We start from the raw sequence: 24,479 nt of genomic DNA, 5'->3' as shown, positions 1-24,479 counted from the left end.
TTATGAAGAGTTGACTGTATATGCATATCAGATGTGAATTTATAAATTTTTCAGTCTCAAAAAACCAATAAGAAATAGTTGAGCCCTGAGTCTTTACAAATTTTACGTGAATGGTGAATTTGTTTTTTTCAAAATAGAAGTACTGGAACACCACTCCAGTGTGTTTTAGCATAAATTTACCAAGATGTATATATGTGTACATGTGTTTGAGGTTTGTCAAATGAAAATGCACAATTTATCTATTGTTTTTCTTTAAAATAACCGGATTTAAATAAAACTACTCTTACTAGTACCAGAATAAAAATAAAATTCAATACATTCAACATTCTTAATTTTTTAAAAATAACACAAGTATAGTATTTGATATCCCAGGCTTAAATATGAACAAAACAATAAAACAAAAAATTAAATATCTCACTCTCGATCACAGGCAGCGGAACTAATCATGACTAGAATTCCTGCTTTCATAGTTTCAAAATTTCAAACCATTACGAAAATAGTGTCAGGAAATGCTTTGGCACTTGTGGATAGCAGCAGTGCTAGTGACTTCATCAAAGCTACCCAATAAGGGAGCTTTAACTCTGGTCGACTGCAATGAAAGTCATGTGACTTCCATTGACCAGTCGTTGCTACTTCACGGTTGTCAACAGGCTAGGAGCTTGCACAAGCGCCGTTGTTGTCGAAGTATTGGAAGCTGTTCTTTGATTTCGGAATACTGTATTTTGAAGTGTCCGTTTCCATCGGTCCATTGTGTCCCTTAATTTTGTCACCCAAAGATTCTGTCAAGAGTTCAATATCATATATATTTGAAGATTTATCTACATTTAAATAAAATGCAAATAAAGTCAATTCAATCAAATCCTCATAGCTTGGAAACAAGCATTTTCCATTTTTCTGGTCTCTGATTTGTTTACACATTTTGTAATCTTACATTTCAAAATTACCGTAATTTTTTTTTTCAAGAAAAACATTAATTATGTGAAAAAGAAAAATAAATTGTCATCATTAATAAAACTATTTTGAAATGTAAGCTTTTTTATTTCAAAGTTCACTGCACTTTTCGGGCAGTTCTCGTTTGCTTGAGGTTTCTGCTAATGAGTCATGTTTTCACTTTTTGGTGTTATTATACGGGGTGTTCACCAAGTGGAAAAAGGGGGGGGGGGGAGTCATGACACAGACTGCAAAATTGAAATTCTTATAGGGTGTTTTTAGGAGTATTTTCCTCCTTTTTAAGGGGGTCTTGTTCCTAGAGATCTTCATAGTATTGGAATTGCTTTTGGTAGAGGCGATGGACAACCCTACATTGTATAACTAAACAGTTACAGACATATTATCCGGTTCAAACATGTGAATGAAATAAGTCCTTAAAATGATAGATTGTTAAAAAACATACCAAAAAATAAGTACTTAGGAGTAAAATATATCATATACAAAGCATGGCAAAAAAAATAATAATAATGTACACTGAATTAAGTTCATGCAAATTAAGCCTTGAAGACAGGGGGAAAAAAGGTTCCTTCTGCCTAACTGTTAACATTCATAATGGTATTTTTACCTTGAATTCAGATTCAAATTGAATTCTACATTTATATTGTGTAAATATCAAATCATAGGCCAATTTCAGACAATTCTAAGATTGAATTCCAAAGGTGACTGAACATCTTTATTCTTTTTTTTCCTTTCATATTTTTGTAAAGATTATTTATATCAAAAAAAGAAAAAAAAATGCATACATTGTTCAATTTTTATTGCTATTTCTCATTTGCTTATTTTATTTCTTTGCATTTTCGGAATTAGAACAAATATACTTTTTCTTTAGATTGATTGAACAGTATTTTTTTAAAGCATAAAAACAATACAGTCCTAAACATTAAGCATGGAGTGCAATGTTTTCTGATTACATTAAGCATGGAGTGCAATGTTTTCTGATTTCCTCAGTCTAACTTTAGTTAAACATTATTTTGAGTCCATTTATGCAATGCAAATTTTGTATTAAAAATTTAAAAGATTGGAAACAAAAAGATTTGAAAGAAATTATGAAGACCCCCCCCCCCCCCCCCCCCGCCATGCATGAGCGAGGAAATACACCAGAAATACCAAACAGATCGCTTATAGAACCTTAGACTGCAGTTTCATGCATATTAGCAATCAACAGTGTGGAGTAGCCTTAACAAAGCAGGAGGTACAAAATTTGTCGTTAAAACTGAGATTAAAATGTACCCCTTCTTTTAAAATCCGAACTATATTTTGTGGATGCTGAAATATGCTAAATACATAGAAATATTTTGGCAAAACCCAAAAATCTCACATAAATGCTCAAATAATAATAATAAAAAAATGAATAAAATAAATAACCAAATAAGTAACAACTTTTGAGTTTTAGAAAAAAAAAGTAACCAAAGAGTGGGGGGGGGGGATTAATTACACTAAAAGCATCGAGTACAGATATCAACTTCAAACTAGTATGTTGTGGCCATCACGAAACTTTCTTCTATATTTTTCTTTTTTTCTGATCCCTCCCCATGCTTGATGAGGAAGCAATATTCCCAACAAAAACAAAATTACACATGCAAAAACTTGACGACCATCCCAATGTCTGAATTATTGCAAAAGCAAAGCAAAGAGCGAAAATTGAAAGTTATTTTAAAAGCCTTGCTTGAATTAATTACAAATATTTTATTTGTTTACAAACATAAAATGGCAACAGTTAAAAATTTTAAATCATTGAGATAATATTTCCGATCATTTCCATACAATTAAAATCACGAGAAATACGCAGACGACAATCTATTACGATTTATCTTTCTTATTGCTGCATTAATAAAGCTATTTTTATTAGCAAAAAAAAAAAAAAAAAAATCAACACCTCTTGGAGCGATTGGCGTCAAAATTGAACCAAAGACTGTTTACATACGGACTCACATATATTCCAAATTTCAACCAGAACGTAGCATTACTTCTTGAGATAGGGCACTCACAATGGAAAAAAAGAACGGGCGATTGCGCTACCCCCTTTTTAGCTGTTGACACCAAAATAAAATCAGTTCTTATACCCACTAAGGGCTACTTGCCGATAAATTTTTCTTTCATTCCGTTCATTATTTCTTGAGATACAGCAGTCACAATTGACGACAAAAAACGTTCTATAGCTCAACCCCCGTTTGAGTTATTGACACCAAAATTGAATCAGCACCTTTTCCTGTTAATGGCAACATATGGACCAAATTTTGTTTGATTCCGCCAGTTACTTCCTGAGGAATAGCAAGCATGCGTAACTCAAAAAACGTTGCACTGCTCCACCCCCCTTGGAGGAATTCGCGGCAAAACCCAATGGGCACAAGTTCACATAGGGGCACATATGTGTACCAAATTTCGTTCGATTTCATGCGGTAGTTTTTGCTGTAGAGCGGCTACAAAAAATTGGTAACACACAGACGTGACACACACACACATACAGACAGACAGACATTTTCCAAAAATAGTCGAAATGGACTCAGCACACCTCAAAACGTTTGAATCCATCAAAATTCGAAACGAATCCAATACTTTCTTCTATATATTAGATATAGAAGAAAGTAAAAAGCAAAGCTTTGGCATAGAAATTTATGATGTCAGTCAACAAAAGTTATTTTGCATACAAACAATTAAAATGGCAAATAAACTTAATACTAATTAGTAAGTACCATATAAATGCTTGTTTATGTAAGGATTGTTAAAGCACACTTTCAATTTAAATTAGAGATGAATAGCACTCAATTTGAATTTGAACCAGTATTACAATTACAGAGAGCCAATTGAGAACATTCAAATGCAAGTGCAAATTTCTCATTCGAAGAATTTCATGCACTAAAACCATAACCTCTGTCTCTGCCTCTTCTCTTTGTAATATACACACTTCGACTGACTCTTTGCAACAGGAAAATGAAGTAACTAGTTAATAGCTTCTCATGATTAAAAAATATTACCAACAAATAATATGTTATACTTCTATCATTAAAAGTAATTTGTAGTTTTACTTTCAATTTAAGTAGTTTGTGAATACTCATAAATTATACCAATATACTGATTGAAATTTCCTCTTCATAATATTTCATAAATATTTACAATACATGAATTTTATTTCAAAAGCAAATAATTATTGATGTAAAAGTACAACACTTAATAATTCGTAAATAACATCCAAATACAGTAAAACCTGTGTACAATGATACTGTTGGGACCTAAAAAAATATTGTTATAGACAGGTTTATTGTTATAGACAGTATTGTTGTACACAGGTTTCACTGTATTGGTAAAAATATATAGCCTTTCACTTTAAATACATTACTACACACAAGCTTTTTATTTTCCATTTTTCTGTTTTAATACTATTTCAGAAAGAACTTTTTTTAAAAACAAAAGTTTGATTAACATCAAATTATAGCTCATACTTTTGAGAATGTCACTTACCTTAACTGATTCACTAGGTGCTTGGAATGTATGTACAGTGACTATTTGCTGAAATCTATTTAAGCACACCAAAACGAAAGCATTTTTCAAGTTGTTAGCTAAAAGATAAGAAAATGAATTAAAAAAAGAAAAATAAATAAATAAAAATAAAAATGTAGAATTTAGAGCTCAAATTATAATAGCATCTAAGCATGGTATACTGGCTGAAAATTAAGAAAAGTAAACGCACTACGTTTTTTAGAGTAAGCAATAATCTATTTGGCAATGGATTTTTTTGCTTAATATCTCTCCTCTTTTCTTGAAGAAAAACACTTTAATATACCTATCTAAATTTTTTCAGTCATGTCGATTCAATTTAGTCCTTCAATTGCAATATCTTACTGAGTAAAACATTTCTTCACGGGGGGGGGGGGGGATCTACACCCTCTCTCCCACACATAACAAAAAAAGATTTTAAATAGTAGTATGAACAAAATTTAATAAATATTTTCTGTGACTGAAATTTCAAAGTTTTGACATCTAGATCACATTCCTCAATGCACTGATTGTCATTAGAGGGATAAAAATCTTCAGATTTTTGAACCTCTTCAACCTCTAAGATATATGACTATAAAATATCAAAATGTACTTAAAATATCAAAATTAAAATAAAAACTAAGAAACAAAGGTTTCATAACATATTTTTAAAAATCAAATTTCAAAAATCTTCAGATTTTTGAACCTTTGTCCTATTTTTTGAACATATAAACCAGAATATATGACACATTTCTTATAAAAAAATAGATTGCTTTGTGGACATTTTAAGTACAAAAACCTTGTATACAGACAAATATAGCAAATAACATATTTGAAAACACTTTCACTATGTCTGTATATATATATACAAGCATACAACCGAAATTCAAAATATTATAATACTTCCCACTTTTTGGAAAAAAGTTTATTCTAAGCAATATCAGTGCAAAGTAGGCATTTAAATGAATGTGCCACCTTTCTTAGACCTTGAAGTGTGCATTTCATTTCAAATATACTCAATTAAAAATAATCTTAGACAGAATAATCCAAAAGTTTATAGTGATGAAGATTTTCATTGAGACAAAAAATTAGAATATTCAAATTAAATGGGGAAAAAACACATTCAAAAGAAACAATATCAATACTAGAATGCGTCATTTTTTACTAGATTCAATGCTTTAATCTATTCACACACGGATTCTGCCACTTGTTTACATTAATCGTTTCTGACAGTTTCCATACCCTCTTCAATGCGGCAATGAGCTCAATTTTGTTGGCAAGCACCAGGTCTTGAACCACTTTCTTTAGATTTGAGGTACTACAAATTCTTTATTGTATTGAGATTGGTACATTCTCTTGATTAGTTTAATACCAAAATTCCTCTTTCTGTTTAAAATCTATGAGTCGATTTAGAGACATGACACCTCACATGAGAATCTTGCTGAAAGATAAAATGTGTAACTGCTATGCCTCAGATGAAGTATCATGCAGTATTATTGATAAACAGCGGAAGTCACGCATTGTTTTATTTTAAGATCTATATGACTTTCCAATTCCAGCAGTCCTCATGCACCCACAAACCAAGAAGGATGTGTGCAAGTGGAGAGAATGTCTTACACAAGATTTCTCATACACTTTTCTTTTTAAACGTCAAACCAAACCCGAACACCTTTTTTTGTTCATAGATATATCAAAAAAAGATTCATCACTGAATGGAATACTTTTCCAACCTTGTTGCCCCTGTATGAGCTTCTCTTTGCTCCAGGAGAGTCGTGCATGTTTCTGCTTCATGTTTATCTTAGGTCTTACTTCGTAGATCCGCAATTAAAACTGCAATTTATGCAACCGTCCAAGTGTAGTTGGAGTGGACAAGATAACTACACATTCTTCCCAACACTTACGGATGTAAGAAGCATTATTCAGCGATTATTTTGGACGATTTACATTGATTTGGGTTCATCTCGGCCAGGTGTTACAATTTTTCTACCTCGTATTCTTCGACTACTTTTTAGTTGGTCAGTCCTTCTATATTCCTTTAAAATCTGACATACCACAGATTGTAAAATGTTCATTTGAATTACGTTGGATATTTTTTTTTCTCTAACTTTAAAAAATGATACAATATGTAGCTTCCTTTTTTTCCTATTTATCATCTTGATAACCCATTTTGAGCAATAAAAGGTTTTTAAAAGAGCGTAAAGTTATCCGAGCCCTAAGCTCCATGCTTGTGCAAACTATAGGGTAACAGGTATGCAAATATTTTAGCTACTTTTTAAAATTCACATTGAATGAATAGATTATTCCATTTTTTTGACCCATATAAATAAAAAATCTATTTTTCCAATGTGTTAACAAATGAGTTTTTAGAAAAAACTGATTGATGAAATAAAAGTGTAAACAGATTGAAATTTTGATTTAAGTATAAAGTAAAATACATGAAAATGTTATTACAAGATTTCAGGAATTGAGGAGATTGTTTCAGGGACGATAAATATGTTTCCATGGATAATTGAAGATTTTTTGTCATAACTTTTAAAGTACTCTAGGTATTTAAAAAAATATCGACTGTGAAAAACATTTTTAATAAAAACAGTTTCACAAAAAAATCAAACCACAAATGTTTTTTTTTTTTCTGGTTTGACTTCCTTTTAATGTCAATAAATTCTTTGAAGCTTTACTTTCTGGGACTAAAACGGCATTCAGATTTTTTTAAAATTTGTTTTCATAATTCTGAGAAAACATAGCTCAATATAATTAATAAAATTTAAGAAAAAAATCACCAGAAATTTTAATGCAACTTTAACATACCTGAAATTTAAGTTTTCCTAATAAAATTGAAATGATGAATTAAATAATATTACTCACATGAAAATGAATACCTGTAATTAGAACAGCAAAGCTTAAAATTATTGCAACAGTACTACTTACCTGTTCCATCCTGAGTGCTAACATCATGTATAAAAAACCTGTCTAAAGAAAGGGGTTGCTTATAAACTATATACTTGTATCCTGCTTCATGAGAAGAGGCATTTTTGTTGCAAGTTGAAGCCCAATTTTCAGTAATAGATGACTTCTATTAAGAAAGATACATAAATATAAATATATAATTTGCACTAAAAGATCAAAAAACAAATAATGAAAACTAAGAAAGGAAGGTTTAATATAATAATTAATATGACACAAATAGCAAGTCTGAGTTGAAGAAATTCCATTAAAAAAAAAAAAAAGATGATATGCTTCCAGTTTGAAAAATCTACAGTCCTTTCAACGACATGTTAGCAACATATTTTTGAACTATTAAAACTTGATTAAACTTGCTCTTCATCATTCATTGTATTGCTAAACCACTCTTCAATGTACGTAAACTAGAATAACAATTCCCTAGTCATTAACTTGACTAGCCAAATTAAATTAATCAGAATAATCTGAAAAGTTAAACAAGTTGACACTTTGCTTCCATAAAACTGCCTAGCTGTCAGAGATTCCAGAAATTCCACTGCATAAACATCAATCAATTAGCCAGAATTCAAGAAAAGCAAAGAACAGCATGCAGGATCAAGTACCCAGCCTAAAAATTGGTATATCTGCCCACCCTGGCAGAAAATCCAGACACCTTACATAGCAATAGGAGAGGAAGTAACGCGGACCTGATTTCATCCTTCATGCTGTTTTTATCTTTAGTGTTAAATTTAAAATGTACTTACGATACCACCCACAACAGCTAAATCATACTTTTCACTTTACTTAAGAACAATTCTTTATGACTAAAAATAATTGAACGGTTTATTTTGTTACTTCAACATTAATGACTTAAATATCGCGGAAAGCTGAGATCAAGAAAGAAACAGCCATTTTTAATGGCCACTAGAAGAAAAAAATTGAAGGATTTTCAATTGGAAAAGCTGTCTCCAGATGAGAAAAAGTAAGTAAATTTGCATATTTATTCACACGAAATGAAACAGAAAATTTTATTTCTAAACTGAAATGCATGAAGTAAAATGAATAAAACATGCATAACTTCTGCAAAAATCAAAATATTATTCATACTTTTTTGTGAAGCCCTTTTTTACGCCTCGTTATAAGCAGCATGTCATCAAATAACAATACAAAAGCTTCAGAAGGTTTTCCACTATCTATAAGAAATATTTATTGATTGTAATCAGCAAAAAATTTCATTATAAAAATATTATAATTATGTTTTCACTAACAGCACATAAACTTAGTGAAGTATCAATTGAAATTTTCATACAACAGAAAGATCAAACTATACATTACTAATGTTAGGCTTTTAAGACTTAAAAACCTTTTTTTTTCTCTTTTTTTTATGTGTATTTGTCTATTGTGAAGCCAGTAAAAGATACCGATAAATAAAATTTCAGCTGCAGTTACAACTTTAAATTATTCTAAGGGTGATATAAAAAAAAAAAAGCAAAAATAATATTATATAATTACAATTAGGAAGGTAGGCTAGAACCCCTAAAAATATAATAACTTTATTAAAAAAATTTAAGGATGATTACAATTTGTTCTTACTTTAAATTTCTTAAGCATTTTTATTTAATTTACTTATTTCTTGCTTTAATTGGCTAATCATCTCAACAGCAAAGAGGGTAAGCCAATCAGAAGCAGGAATATCAAATCTGAGGTGGTTGCCCCATCTAATGAGGTTCAACATGTACATAGCACATTTATGACCAGAATTTCATGAAATCAATCATGCTCTGAACAAGCCTAAGGAATGCCAGGTGAAACATTAGCCAGTAATATCCCAGATCGACTATGGCTTATAAGCCAGGGAAATAGTGGTTATGTTTAATTGAGCTTTGAATAGGAGGGAGGGGATAATGTTATTTATTTTGTGTAATTGAAGAAAATGACATGCATGTGGCTAGCTCACTGAGAGCAAGATATGTAACTCTCAGGGCAAGTGGCAGGAAAAAAGGGCTGAGTCCCAAATTGTCGCTTGGCAACCACAGAGTTGTTTACTTCTGCACCAGCTAGGCTATAGCTGTGCCACTGGGAGATGGGATTATGAACTGAAAGTGGAAACAGAACACAATAGAGAGAATCAGCAAGAACACATTGAACAGTAAAGTTTTTACTACAGTACACTCTCGATTATCCGCGGAATCGAGTGGCACGGGTACCACGGATAATCTGTAAAAGGCTTAAAATGTGGTGCAAATAAGGAAAAAATTGTCTTTGTCCAAAAACTATTTTATGGTACATAATATGTGATACAACGTATAAAGAGTGAAAATATATGTGCAGTACGTGCATTAAAAATTAATTGCATTTTGTATGCCGAAGCATTTGTAGAAGTAGTAAAGAAAGTGAGAGATAATGCTCAGGCAAGCTAATTTATTTGTCAAATTATACCTGACTAGTCTGTTGCTTGTGTTTCACGTGCCCTTCAAACTTAAAAATGTAAGATACTTTGAAAAAATCCGTCATTTGTTTTTGTTTTTTGCACTTGCGGATAATCTACTCGCAGACAATCAGGAGTGTACTGTATTTGCGTGATTTCAATGCACTAGAAAATGAACTGCTTCTGCCTTTAGTTAATTCGCCATCTCTCTGCGGTTAAGCTTTATCGTGACGCATTACATAGTTAAATAGTGTAGGAAGCATGAATCACAAAGTTATTCCCATGATACTGCTTGCAGTTCCAATATTAATGAGCAACAACAAGCAAAGTTTAGAATCCAGTTTAAGAATATTTATGCCTCAGAACTAGAGGTCAATGTATCAATCATACTCATAAGCTTTACTTACATTTAAGAATAACATTTCACACAAATATATAATACTTTCATGGCAATTATAAATGAAAATGTCTATAAAAGCTTATTCAGATACGTATTTAATATTTAACACGTTGCAGATTGTTTCTTTCTTTTTAAAATTCTTTTGATGACTGTTTACAACAATCAATGGTTATTGTGCATTAGTAATCGTCATAATTCTTCATCTCTTATTTTTCTCATCTCTAATTATCTTTGCACATCATTCCTTATATTATTTTGTCTACAATCAGTTCTAGAGGTTTGTAGCCTTGGTTAAAGATTATACTAGAATATAAGCGATTCAGCATTAAACCATTCATACTTTGTTGGTCCATTATGAGTAAAATGTTTTTTAAATTTGTACATTCTGTTTCAAAATACTAGATATAAAAGTTGAGGAAAGAAAGACATGCATAGAAACATATTTAACTATCTTGAGGTTCTTGACAAAGATATCTCGTCCATTTAACATGTTGCTCTGAGATTGCACAACTACAAGGTCAAAGGTTACTTCATGTTATAGATTTAAAAAAAAAGCGATTAATTGCAGCAAATATGTAATGGCATACCTAAAAGCTGAAGAGCTCCTTCCAAGACGATTTGACGACGAGGACTAACAATTAACCTTTCACAGGGTTGCTTAGCAAGAGGTTGTTTTAAAAACTGAAACAAACAAGTTTCATATTAAAAAAACTTTTTAGCTACTTTTTTGCAGGTTCAATTAATCATTTTTAAATCCAATATTACAATATTTTTTCACAATTAACTCTAAAGAACTAAAATTACTAAACTTAATAAAATGAAGATTCAGTATTGATTAGCATTGAAAATATCAAAACAAGATTTAGCTTTTATTGTATTTAAAGTATGCAGAAATTAATACCTGCGAAAATTTAATTCAAAAATCAACAAAAATATTTTTAAGTTTATAGAAATCATAGCAAAAAAGAAACAGCAAGGTATCAGGAAGAAAAAAGTTGACTTAGAGCTGGGATATTCAAACTTTAATGCTTAAGAGAACCTTTTAAACCACCCCTTTTTTCAAAGGAATAGTTTCATTAAAGAGCACAAACAATAGGATATTGAAGTTTACTTTACTCAAATTTACAAAATTATTATAACTGCATCATCATTTTACCGCAATACAGATACTTTTATAGAGTAATACATGGTAATGTAACAATGAAGATTTTTGGTTTTCTAAAATATATTGTGCTAGTGGTACCCGCACGGCTGCCCGTAGTAGAAAATTAAAAGGTCATTTGATTCGCCTGTATATTTTCAAATAATGAACCTTGAATTTCTGGCTAATTTGATATGTTAATTTGCTCGGTAATTTGCTTGTCCATGCTATGGTAATTTGCTTGTCAATGTTTTGGTAATTTACTCATTCATCTTTAATTTGATCGGTAAAATGTTCTTAGAATTGGAATAGAAAAAGAACAAAAACGAATTTTTGAAAAATCGCTTCAAGGTGCACATCTCCATCCTACAAACTAATTTTATGCCAAAATTCAAGAAAATCAGCTGAACAGTCTAGGCGCTATGCGCACAGAGATCCATACAGTGAGATTTTCAGCTTTATTATTAGAACAGATGAATAATAAACAAAACAACATTTTAAGTTACATATAAAAAAAATCTAAACAGCTTATTTTTTATGTTTATTTTTACAAGAAAACCTCCTTGAACATTTCAACATTTTATAAAAATTTCAATGCTCTCTCCCCCTAAAAATTAGGAATTACTTATTATTTTTACAAATTTATCTTTCAGCAGCATACTGTATAACATAGTGAGAGCAAATATTAATGTCAATATCATTATACATAAGTTTGGATGGTTTGCCCAGATCATGTCATAATTTAAAGAAAACAGAATTTGATTTTCAATTATTTGGTTCATGAATATACTCTACAATTTTGAGCCTAAGTTATACAGCTTGGTGACAAATTTTGAAATTTTACAACCCATCAGCAAATTAACAATCAATTAGTAAAAATATATGTTTAGAATTTAATTACGTTTATCCTCTTCTTTTTTTTATAGTTTAATCAGTTTTAATTTTTTTCCTTTAAATTTCATTGCAGAAAAATGTATCATAATTCTAAGGTTCATACATCTGCATAAAGTTGACATCTTACTAAGGGAATCATAAAATCACAATAATCATAATATTAATAATTTGCTTAAAAATTAGACTTTTTTTAAATTTTTGATTTTCAAAAATAAATTTTTTTAAGCTTCTTTTTTACTGTGACAGTTAAACACATGCAGTTGAAGTTTAAATAATTCTTGGTAAAGCAATTTCAAAAAAAAATCTTAAAATATAATTTTAAAAATAAACATTTTGATATTTTTCTTCTTTAAAATTAAGTTAAATATGTCTCTAATCACATTGAAAAAAATATATAACGCTAAATTAAAACTTATTTACATCTGGAATGAAGGCTTTTGGGTCAAGTTCATTGACAGAAGGCCAAACTATACTTCTTTGAATCTCAAGCAGCCTTTCAAAATTCTTCAACCACTTCATTTTATCATCTAACTCCCCTAAAAACAAAATAAAAATATTAGGTTGTAAAATAAAAAATAAAAAAAACTAGTGTGAAGCAGCATTCTATAGAAACAGAGAAAAGGGGTGGGGGGACAAAGTGAAGACATTTTATTCCCTAATTTAAAATTTAAAACTGTGGACAAGAACATTGCACAGAAAATTAGTATTATACATAGAATATTCAATCAATAACAAACAGGGCTGCCGAGAGCCAAGGAGGGCCCCTCTCCATAAAATCTACCATTCCGAACATCTCTCCCAGAGTAGGGTCTCTAGTTCCAGGCTAGGCTAACATTTAAACTAATTTCTGAATAATCAATTGACATGACTATCTCTGGAGCCACTTGTAGATGGCATGACTGACACACTCAACTGATGCCTGTGATCTTCAGGAGAAAGTGAACTTTTTACGTCTAACAGTTTGGGCCTATATGGCCAACACTTTTTACACTTTATCACCTTTTCAAAGGCTACTTTCTGTTGGGTTGCAACAAGGGAGGCGGTCTGTCCAACCCATTCCCCAAAGTAACTTTAACCTTCCAAGCGGCGGCCATGTTTTTCTAGAACTTCTGATTTGTGTCACCACCGAAATACCATGTGGACCCATAAAGAGTCAGTCTTTTCTCAAACGAATTTTACCCCCCTCGTAATCCGCAGTGGGTGGGAAGTTTCTTCTGCTTCATTAGGGACGCGTGACACTGAGCGACAGCACACCTGCTCATCAAACTAGTACAAAAGAGAATCTGTGGAATGAGGTTTCCCGCCTAGTTGCAACTTACATTCTATTAGTTCAACAAAAAAGAGGAAAAAATATGAATCTTATTTGAAAGCATAAGGATAGTTCGTTTTTCTTCTAAATTAGAATGTATATCTCCTAAATAATGAGATAAGGGAACGCATATTTTTACGCAACATTTTATTGAACTAATCGTACATATATTTATGTATTGAGAACAAGTATGACTTTAATTTCTGTCCATTACGTTTATTTATACGATATAAGTGACTTTTTTTAACTTTAATATCTTTAATTAAACTTAAACTGGCTTAAATTAAAAACATTTGATGACCAACTTCTCTAAAATACCTCAAACAATTGATAAAAGAATAATATTCAATAGTTATTTTTAATAAATCAAGTTTTTTTTTGTTCCACCCAGGAAAGCTTCCAATGTTTGATTGTTTTGAGTAATCTTTTTTCTAATAGTCTCTTTGAAAAGATCAGAAATGTCTTTTTATACTATCCTGTCTGTCCTGGATGATGCTCTTATCCTAATATCGGCACTCTTAACTTTATTCCATACTCTTCACTAGTATCTTCAAAATAATCAAAAAAAAATGGTATAAAACATTGTGTGAGTAACCACACTACATACTCATATAATATGTAATGTATCGTCGGCTTATGTTATGAGCGATTGCGATTAAGTTTTAAGGCCTTCAAATGCCTTTTTACACCATACCTTTTCTAAAGCTTCATTTTTTTTTTTTTTGTGTTGTATATGCACCAAATCTATGCTTATACATGCGAACGAAATGAGCTTACATAAAAATATCATTGCTATTAAACAATATTCTGGCTAATACAATAAGTACGCCAATGAATTCAATTTTGACAAAAAAAAAAACATAAATAAATAATAATAATAATAATAAAATGTAAAAAGGGATATATAACCTTATATATAGCCTTAATATATAACCTTAAATTCAAACGGTGTGAAGCTTTACGTTTTTTACGAAGCTAGACGTTTTTAGAAAATATTCATGTTAGTTTCCACGCGTAAAGAAACTAAATTACAGAAACTAAAAACCATCACATTATAAATAAAATGTTTTCATTCGTGCGATAAGTAAAATAATAATGCTATAAGTGATGTTAAAAATGAAAAAAATAGTCATAAGAGCAGCAGACACGTGTTTCGGCATTCCAAGGAGCCTATTCTTTAATCAAGTAAACAGAGCCTGATTACTGCAGGGGCATGCGGGGCATAGGCCCCTCCTCTTACATTTTAGTGTAGGGTGACTAAATATTCTTAATTTATTATGTTAATTAAAAATAAATAATGATTTCACTCAGATTCTAAAGTACAATGATGTCATTGATATTTTCACAAATGCAGGAGACGAGGGGAAAATCTTTTTATTTGTTGATAAAAATTCCCTTTAAAAAATTGATATATTTGCAAAACTCAAAACCACTCCAAGTTTAGTCTGTATTTACTATTAAAAGTTATATCATAATACCTTTGATGTTTATTTTAAACTGGCAAAGTTGAACCTTATCTTATATAATTATCGTATACTATATCTTTTCTACTTTTTAAACGTTGTGATTAAAAGTTTACCACCAAATTTAGCATGGTTGTGTTAATACGCAAGTATCGAAATATTTTATAGCTTCAGAATAAGCGGAAATATAGGGAGGCGGTGGGGGGGGCAGAATGAATTTTATGCCGAGTGTTTTCTGAAATCTTCGTTGGGCCTTAGGGGAGCCCTGAAATACAAATGAGCCCCATGACCACAATCAGAATGATCGGGCTCTGCAAGTAAAATAAAATATATATATAATGGATAAAAAGGCAGCTGCGGAATGGCACAATTGTGATAAAGCTAACATGATGTAAACGCTAGTTTGAATATAAGAATATCAGAGGGTGATTATGATATAATGTTAGTTTTCATTCGATTTAATGATGTTATATATTTTTCACCAGACGCGTTAGAAATCCTACTTTTTAAATATTTCATTCTTCTAACGTCTTTGTCTTTGGCACTATTTATAGTTGATCTGAGCGGCTATTTTCAGCTATTTAAAATTGGAATGAAAAGTCGAACTTGATTTTAGAGAAACTGCGTATGTTCTCAAACGAAAGCAGCCTGCAGTGCGCTTTTAATAAAAATGCTTTCAGAATTATACGTTGAAGAACGCTTTTGTGTGTGTTCCAAAGCTCTTGGATAATAAACCATATGGGCTAAGAAGAACATAGGTCGTACGCAAAATTACTGTTGATTTTTTTTTCTTTTTTCAATGACCTCACTTATATAGATATTTTTTATTTTTGGATCCGTTTTCTTTTTTGAGTACATTTTGAAGTCTTGAGTCCTCCATTCGTTTAGGGTATGTTTTTTTCTTTAAATCCAAGCTACATTTTTTTTGATTTAAGAAATCATCCCCAGCCAGGACTTAAAAAAATGTATAAAGTGTACGAATATATTGTTACAAATTCTGTAAATAGTAATTATTGTAGGAACGTAACCTGTAAATAGTTTCCCGTAATGAATATACAACCCCTTTTTCATTCGGCTAAAGTATACGACCCCTATTTTCTTTCTTAACGGTCTACGCATTTCGCGAAGAGGTAAGAATGTTGTGGAAAATTCTTTTCGGTGTATTTAAGCCGTTAGCGATGGATAAACAGTTAGTTTCGATTCAGATTTCGAACTGAGTGTGTGTATTAGCTCTGTTTCTAGCGAGGCATTTCGCTGTGTTGTTTTCGTATTTGGAAGTAAATACGTGTGTAAACGTTGAGTTTACGGTGTTGCGTGATAATTGCTTAATTGCTGATAAATAATTTTGCAGTTGTTGACGATCTTTCCTGTACATAGTGTAAATAAATTTCCTGTGCTTTTATCAAGAACTGTGTCTTCATTTCAAGAAAGTGGAAGTCGCACCGAATCCGTTACAATTGGCGCCCAACGTGGGGCTTCTTCTGGACTTTCTTGGAGTAAGTGTGACTTTGGACATTTTTTTTCATAAAGACTGTTTGAATTTATAGACTTTGTTTTTATGGTGATTACTCGCGCAATGGATGACCAATTAAAACAACTTCTGGAAGCAATTAATGCTGTGAAAAGTGACTTGACCGAAAGTTTGGCGGCTAATCAAGAACAATTAAAAAATGATATGGCAGCTAATCAAGAACAATTAAAAAATGATATGGCAGCTAATCAAGAACAATTAAAAAATGATATGGCGGCTAATCAAAACCAATTGAAAAGTGATTTAACGGTGCTGAAAAATGACCTAGTTTCTAACCAAGAGGAAATTAAAAACGATCTTACTTCGGTAAAGACTGTGATGGAAAATAAATTTAATGAGATAGAGCATCGAGTTGATGCTATTGAAGGAAAGTTTGAGGCAGTTGAAGGCCGATTCATCGCAGTGGAAAATAAAATCGAAGAGAAATTTGAAGAAAAATTAAGTTCCGTTGAAGGCCGATGCAATGCTGTAGAAAATAAACTGGAAGAAGAAGATAGAAAATTTCATCAACTTAAAGAAGACGTCTTTAAAGACCTGGAAAGGAGATTGGCGACCGCGGAAAGCAGCTCTGTACAGTTCGGCGCTCCCACATCGGTTGCTCGACCGTCCATTAAACTTGCCACATTTGATGGGAAAACTTCGTGGCAGGTTTACAAAACTCAGTTCATGATAGTGGCGGAAGCGAACGGATGGGACTCTGCTACCAAGGCCTGCCATCTTGCAGCATCCCTGAGAGGTGACGCAGCGGACATTCTTCAGACCCTTCCGGACAGCCAGCGCCCGGATTTCGCCGCCCTCACATCTGCGTTGGAGCTTCGCTTCGGTGAGAAGTGCCAGAAAGATTTCAGCCGACTCCAGTTGAAGTCCCGTTTCCAGAAAACCGGGGAAACCCTGCAAGAGCTAGCGGCGGACGTCGAGAGACTGTCTCATCTTGCTTTTTGCGACTGTCCTGCGGATGTTCGAGACAACCTGGCACTCAACTACTACATCGACGGGGTTCGAGATCCGGAAATCCAGAAAGCTCTACGGATGGCGGATGTCAAAGACCTGAGTTCTGCTGTTGTGTATGCGATGAAGTTGGAGGCCGCCCAGCAAGCAACCCGCAAGGATCGCCATTCAATCCGCGGCGTGAAAACTGATGAGCCTGATCCGGTTTCGTCACGCTTTGCTGAACTGGAAAAGCAAATAAAAGAAATTGCAGGAATCCTCAAAAGGACTTCGGCTCCCAAGTACCAAAATGGACAATCACTTAAGTGCTGGAAATGTGGCGGCGAGGGTCACTTACGAAGAAACTGTGAAGCTCGCCAAGAAACCAGAGGGAAGAGCACCTCTCCCTCCCAGGTCCAGGAAAACTAAGCCATGGCAATCTCGCGGGGCGGAGGTCGCCAAATTGGAATGAGCCCCATCTTAAAGTTTTCCAGATTTCATCGACGAGTGGCGGCAGTAATGGACTGTTTGTTTACGCATACGTAAACGGGTTTCCCTGCGAACTGATTATTGACACTGGAGCCAATGTTACAATCATTAGAACAGATGTGGCTCGTCAATTTGGACTCAACATTCTATGGACGCCGCCCTGCGTTACCCTCCAAACTGTGACAGGTGACAAGATCGAGATTGAAGGTAAAGTAAACTTAGAAATTGTGTTTGGAAATGCCACTTACCATCATACGGCATTCGTTGCTGCTATCACAGACCCCTTCATTCTCGGATTGGACTTTTTAAAGAAGTATGACTTCAACCTCGACTTCAAGACAAATGAGCTGCACTCGATGAGAGAAGACATAGTCGTTTTCCCCGCAGAAAGTGATGTAAAATCCGCTCATCAAATAATAGCCCAAACAGATTTATCGATTCCCTCAAGGTCAGAATCATTAATACCTGGCTCCCTTGAAGAAAGCAATAGTTTTCGATTTGGACTCATTGAATACCCCAACTTAAGCAATAGCCCAAAAGGAGTGCTGGTAGCATCTACGCTGGTGGACCTTTCTAAAGATGTAATTCCTGTGCGAGTCGTCAACGTGAGTGAAAGGCCAAGGAATATCCGGAAAGGTGAAGTGCTGGCAACTTGTACTCCAGTAAACTGCATCATTAGAAGAATCAATTCCCACGAGAATGTGTCTTCTGAGTCCTTGACATCGAAGTTAATTGGGAGTGCACCCTTATCGAAAGATCAAAGAACTGCTGCGGAACAATTGGTGGATGACTTCAAGCATCTGTTTTCATCTACATCGGAGGATGTTGGCCGTACGAATTTAACGCAGCATAGGATTTACACTGGAGAACACCCCCCTATTAAGCAGCATCCAAGACGACTACCATTCGCCAAGAAGGAAGAAGTTGAGACCCTCCTGAAAGAGATGAAGGAGAATGATGTCATCGAACCATCATCCAGTCCTTGGGCTTCCCCCATCGTCTTAGTCCGAAAGAAAGATGGCTCCACCAGATTTTGTGTCGATTACCGACGGCTGAATGAAATCACCAAGAAAGACAGTTACCCTCTTCCACGGATAGACGACACCTTGGACACTCTGTCCGGACACAAGTGGTTTTCGACCCTGGACTTGAAGAGCGGCTACTGGCAGGTTGAGATACACCCTGATGACCGGGAGAAGACAGCGTTTACAACTGGACAAGGCTTATGGCAGTTTAAAGTGATGCCCTTCGGCCTCTGCAATGCACCAGCTACGTTCGAGCGTCTTATGGAGACAGTGTTAAGAGGACTTTCTTACGAATCCTGTCTGGTCTACTTAGACGATATCATCATCGTGGGACGCAGCTTCGAAGAACATCTGGCAAATCTTAGGAAGGTGCTGCAAAAGCTTAAGGAAGCCAATCTGAAGTTAAGCCCGTCCAAATGTAATTTGTTCCGCCGGGAAGTGAACTACCTTGGTCACATCATCTCTTCTGAGGGTGTACAAACCGATCCAGAGAAGGTATCTGCGGTCAGGAGTTGGAGTCGTCCCGAAAACATCCATCAGCTGCGAAGTTTCCTGGGGCTCTGCACCTACTACAGGAAGTTTGTAAAGGGTTTTTCCAACATTGCACGACCTTTGCATAAGCTGACGGAGAGCAAGCAGAAGTTCGAATGGTCCAAAGAATGCGAAGATGCATTTCTACGACTGAAGGAGGCTTTAACATCAACGCCTATCCTCGCCTATCCTCAGCCCGAAAAATCCTTCATCCTGGACACTGATGCGAGCAACGAGGGCATCGGAGCTGTTTTATCCCAAGAAATTGACGGAAATGAACATGTCATCGCTTACTGGAGCAAATGCTTATCAAAGTCGGAGCGAAATTACTGCGTCACCAGAAAGGAGTTACTGGCCATAGTGAAAGCTGTAGAACACTTCCATTATTACCTCTACGGCCGAAAATTTCTGCTTCGGACAGATCATGCCTCATTAACTTGGCTTTTGAACTTCAAAAATCCGGAAGGCCAGATAGCCAGATGGATACAGCGGCTCCAGGAATATGACATGGAGATCAAGCATCGAAAAGGGTTATCTCACGGTAATGCTGACGCTTTATCAAGGAGACCCTGTCCTGAGAACTGCCACTATTGTTCCCGAATCGAGAAACAGTATGGAACGACTAGCCCTATCGCCTATCAGGTGACAGTGACTCCAATATCATCAGAACCTGATCCATGGAGTGACGACCAAGTTCGAAAAGATCAACTTGAAGACCCCGACATAAAACCAATTTTGGAGTTCATGGAAAGTGACAGTCGACGCCCTAGCTGGCAGGACGTTTCCATCTTTAGTCCTGCAACAAAAAGATACTGGGCTTTATGGAACTCGCTCCATTTACGGAACGGCGTGCTACACCGAAAATGGGAATCTGATGACAGCAAAACGTCTAGGTGGCAGTTACTACTTCCCCGATCAAGGATTTCAGATGTTCTGAAAGAAATACATAGTAGTGCGACTGGAGGACATTTTGGTGTCTTGAAAACCCTCAATAAAGTTCGGGAGCGCTTCTTCTGGAGCAAGACGAAGGATGACGTGGAGAAGTGGTGCCATTCTTGTGACGCCTGTGCTGCTCGTAAAGGACCGAAGAAGCGAAGCAGAGGGAAGCTACATCTGTACAACGTTGGAGCTCCTTTCGAACGAATTGGGATTGACATCCTGGGTCCTCTACCAAGAACTGCTGATGGGAACAAATACATTCTTGTTTCCATCGACTACTTCACCAAATGGCCGGAAGCATATCCCATTCCAGATCAAGAGGCTACCACCGTAGCAGAGACTCTAGTCCAACATTGGATCTCGAGATATGGAACACCTTTGCAGATTCATTCCGATCAAGGGAGGAATTTCATCTCTGCTGTGTTTAAGGGCCTATGTCAAATTTTCGGAATTGAGAAAACTAGGACAACACCACTACACCCACAATCGGACGGCATGGTGGAGAGATTTAACCGCACAATCCTGAATAATCTCTCACTTATGGTCTCCAGAAATCAACAGGATTGGGACAAGAAGCTACCTTTGTTCCTGCTGGCCTACCGCAGTGCTGTCCACGAGACTACCGGATTTGCCCCATCCCAGATGCTCTTCGGACGAGAGCTTCGGCTACCTTGTGATCTCGTCTTCGGTCGTCCTCCGGATGCGCCTTCATCGCCTGAGGAGTACATCCAGGATCTCCAGGCCCGGTTGGAAGACGTTCATAACTTCGCACGAGAGCGAATCAACATCGCGGCGGAGAAGATGAAGACCCGATACGACACAAGGTCTACTGGACATGAATTCAACGAAGGCGACAAGGTTTGGTTATGGAATCCCATCCGACGGAAAGGTCTTTCACCCAAATTGCAGTCGCATTGGGATGGACCCTACAAAGTCGTTAACCGACTAAATGACGTCGTAGTGAGGATCCAAAAATCACCTAATGCAAAACCTAGGGTTGTACATTATGATCGGTTAGCCCCATACTATGGCCATAGTTCATGAGTATTACGTAAACAACCATGGTTGATAACATAAAAGTTGTAGATAATTTTTGCTTTTAATGTTTAGTAATATTTCTTGTTATTATTGTGTTTTCTGTATCTGTTAGTTATTAATTAATGTGTATATTTGTAAACTTGTGATAGAGGTTTCGCACCCTTTCTGGGGATTGTACTGCCCGGGACGTGCAGTCCTTGGGAAGGGGGCAATGTTACAAATTCTGTAAATAGTAATTATTGTAGGAACGTAACCTGTAAATAGTTTCCCGTAATGAATATACAACCCCTTTTTCATTCGGCTAAAGTATACGACCCCTATTTTCTTTCTTAACGGTCTACGCATTTCGCGAAGAGGTAAGAATGTTGTGGAAAATTCTTTTCGGTGTATTTAAGCCGTTAGCGATGGATAAACAGTTAGTTTCGATTCAGATTTCGAACTGAGTGTGTGTATTAGCTCTGTTTCTAGCGAGGCATTTCGCTGTGTTGTTTTCGTATTTGGAAGTAAATACGTGTGTAAACGTTGAGTTTACGGTGTTGCGTGATAATTGCTTAATTGCTGATAAATAATTTTGCAGTTGTTGACGATCTTTCCTGTACATAGTGTAAATAAATTTCCTGTGCTTTTATCAAGAACTGTGTCTTCATTTCAAGAAAGTGGAAGTCGCACCGAATCCGTTACAATATTAACAATAACTTTAAATCTGTATATTGTACCCGAAAAAGATGTAGCTGTCGATGAATCCTTACCACTTTATAAAGGAAGTCTTGTTTTCAAACAATATCTTAATTCAAATGAATGTTGGATGCTGTACGGTTATATTTTATTATTAATGTCGCTCATTCTTTGCTGCATATAAATAATTTATTTCTTGATGCTAATATAATACGGTGCAACGTTTTACGATTCAACAGTGTTATTTTTCATTATTAAATGGAAATTCGAAAAACATAGATTGAAATATAATATAAAATTACAATTTCTCAAACGCAGAATTTTTCAAACGCTCTCACTTCAATCATTGATTAGGAAAATCTTACTTTATCAGAAACGAGTTCCAGTTCATTTTTAGCTCTCTGTTTTGCCTTTAAAATTGTGATACTTATTGACATGTAAAGTAATATACGTCCCTCGTAAAAATTTCGATTTTTGAGTTAGTAACATTTTTAATTTATTTTTCTAATCATCATTTTTTCACGTCTGACCCATGCTGGTGCAAAAAATAAACTGGCTAGCATCGAAAAGAAATAATTTGTCGTTTAGTTACCAATTAGGTTCAGAAATCATTCTAAAATGATCAAGGAAAATTCGTTCAAATCTTTAACTATATGATGTTTTCATTATATACAGAAGATATGTATTTTTTGTATACTTATAAGTAAGGCTTTTGTTTTTCCTCTGTTTAGTTTCCAGTTTTAGTTTCTCATTATTATTAATATTGTTATTATTTCAGAACTACTAATTATAGAATTTGAACCTACGTTTAGATTGAAAATTTAAGTTGTTTATCGCAAAATGATACATAGCCAAGACCAGTTACCCCCAAAACTTCGGTTAAAAGAGAGAAACTGAGAAAATATTACGTGTGACGGAAGAGTTGTACCTGTCACCTAAAATTGTATAATTGTGTATGTACATATAGTCCTCTCCCCCTTCCCCCACCCCTTTAATACACATTCAATATTTATGATGCCTATTTTCCTAATTAAATGATGTTGTATTTAAACACACGTGGGTATGTTTCAAATAAAATAACAAAATAACGTTAAAAGTACTTAAAAGCGCCATTCATCGTAGTGATATGTTGAGAGAAGCTATATTGGGTCACGTTGGATCCCGTCAACGCCAGACAGCAACACGCCTCCCATTCAAATTGAAGGAGAGTCTACCACACCTCCAATTACACGCTAGAGTGACCGAAGGGGGAAGCGAAAAATGCCGCTACGAATATATTCGTAGCTTGCCGTTTTTAATATAAAAATATTTCCGAATATATTCGAGCTCGCCGCCAGGAGGGTTAACAAGAAGTTCCGTCAGGAACTGAACGAGCCTACTTTCCCGAATACCAATATCGACTTTCTAGTATCTGATCAATATTCTCAAAATTAGCTAAAATTGCAAATTATTTCAAACATATTTTTTAAATATTTTAAGCTGATTTCTAGAAATAAAATAGGCCTTGCTCATCTAAAGAATTAGATGCGTAAAAAATAATTAAATGCACAAATAAAGTAGCAGCACCTTTTAAACAAAGCAGCTAATGCATTTTTTTTCATTAAAAAAATCTTTAACCACTTTCAAAAAAAAAAAAAAAAAAAGAATTAAAATTAATAAGCTCATTAAAATAAATACATCATATAAAAAAGATCGTTTGCTTTTCCGTTGCCAAAAAATAATTTTGAAAATGAATTGATGTACTTTAAAAAATAAATGAAAACAAAATGTCAACTTAAAGAAATAATTTTCATTGCCAAAAAAAAATGAAAAAAAGTAATCGTCTGCACATATCTTTCTGTAGAAACATAACGGACTCCAAATTTCTCAGCCAAAAACTGAAAACATAAATTAAAACTTTAGAGTGAAAATAAAAACAAATCATATTGAAAAATATTTATTTCACAGTAAAAACCATGGCTGGGGAGTCTTAAGTCGATCTCATTTTGGGACAAAAGAGCCAGATTCGGAAGCCGAAAGTTTTTAAATCGAAGACTTGGAGCTGGAATCTGTCATTTTCCCTTAAAGTGGGCAACTCTGCCAATGTTAGGGGAGTCGGAGTTGGACTTATTTTGGGACAAAGGAGTCAGAGTGGAATTTCTAAGAGTCTGAGTCAGTCATTTTTGCTCCGTGTATAAATTTTTGCCAAAGCTACGAAGTTGTAGTCCAAGTTGGGGAGTCAGAGTTTGACTAATTTTTGGGCACATGAGTCGAATTCGGAGTCAAGTGCCCCAAAATTCTCGGAG

The 24,479-nt window shown here is 34.4% G+C and overlaps 1 protein-coding gene across 1 annotated transcript in view; it reads right to left on the bottom strand.

Annotated features, from left to right (window-relative positions):
* Nucleotides 1-629: 629 nt before the first annotated feature.
* LOC129218984 (uncharacterized) overlaps nt 630-24,479 on the bottom strand; it is a gene marked incomplete in the record, with an annotated part of 259,059 nt that continues 235,209 nt past the window's right edge. The window contains 6 exon segments of the mRNA XM_054853306.1: nt 630-779; nt 4,450-4,547; nt 7,393-7,537; nt 8,512-8,597; nt 10,820-10,913; nt 12,688-12,803. Coding sequence (XP_054709281.1) covers nt 630-779; nt 4,450-4,547; nt 7,393-7,537; nt 8,512-8,597; nt 10,820-10,913; nt 12,688-12,803 — 689 coding nt within the window.

This window comes from Uloborus diversus, chromosome 1 (genome assembly GCF_026930045.1).
Source record: "Uloborus diversus isolate 005 chromosome 1, Udiv.v.3.1, whole genome shotgun sequence".
Classification (NCBI taxonomy): Eukaryota; Metazoa; Arthropoda; class Arachnida; order Araneae; family Uloboridae; genus Uloborus; species Uloborus diversus.
Note: the sequence above shows the minus strand (reverse complement) of the source record. Positions and strands in the feature narration are given on the sequence as shown.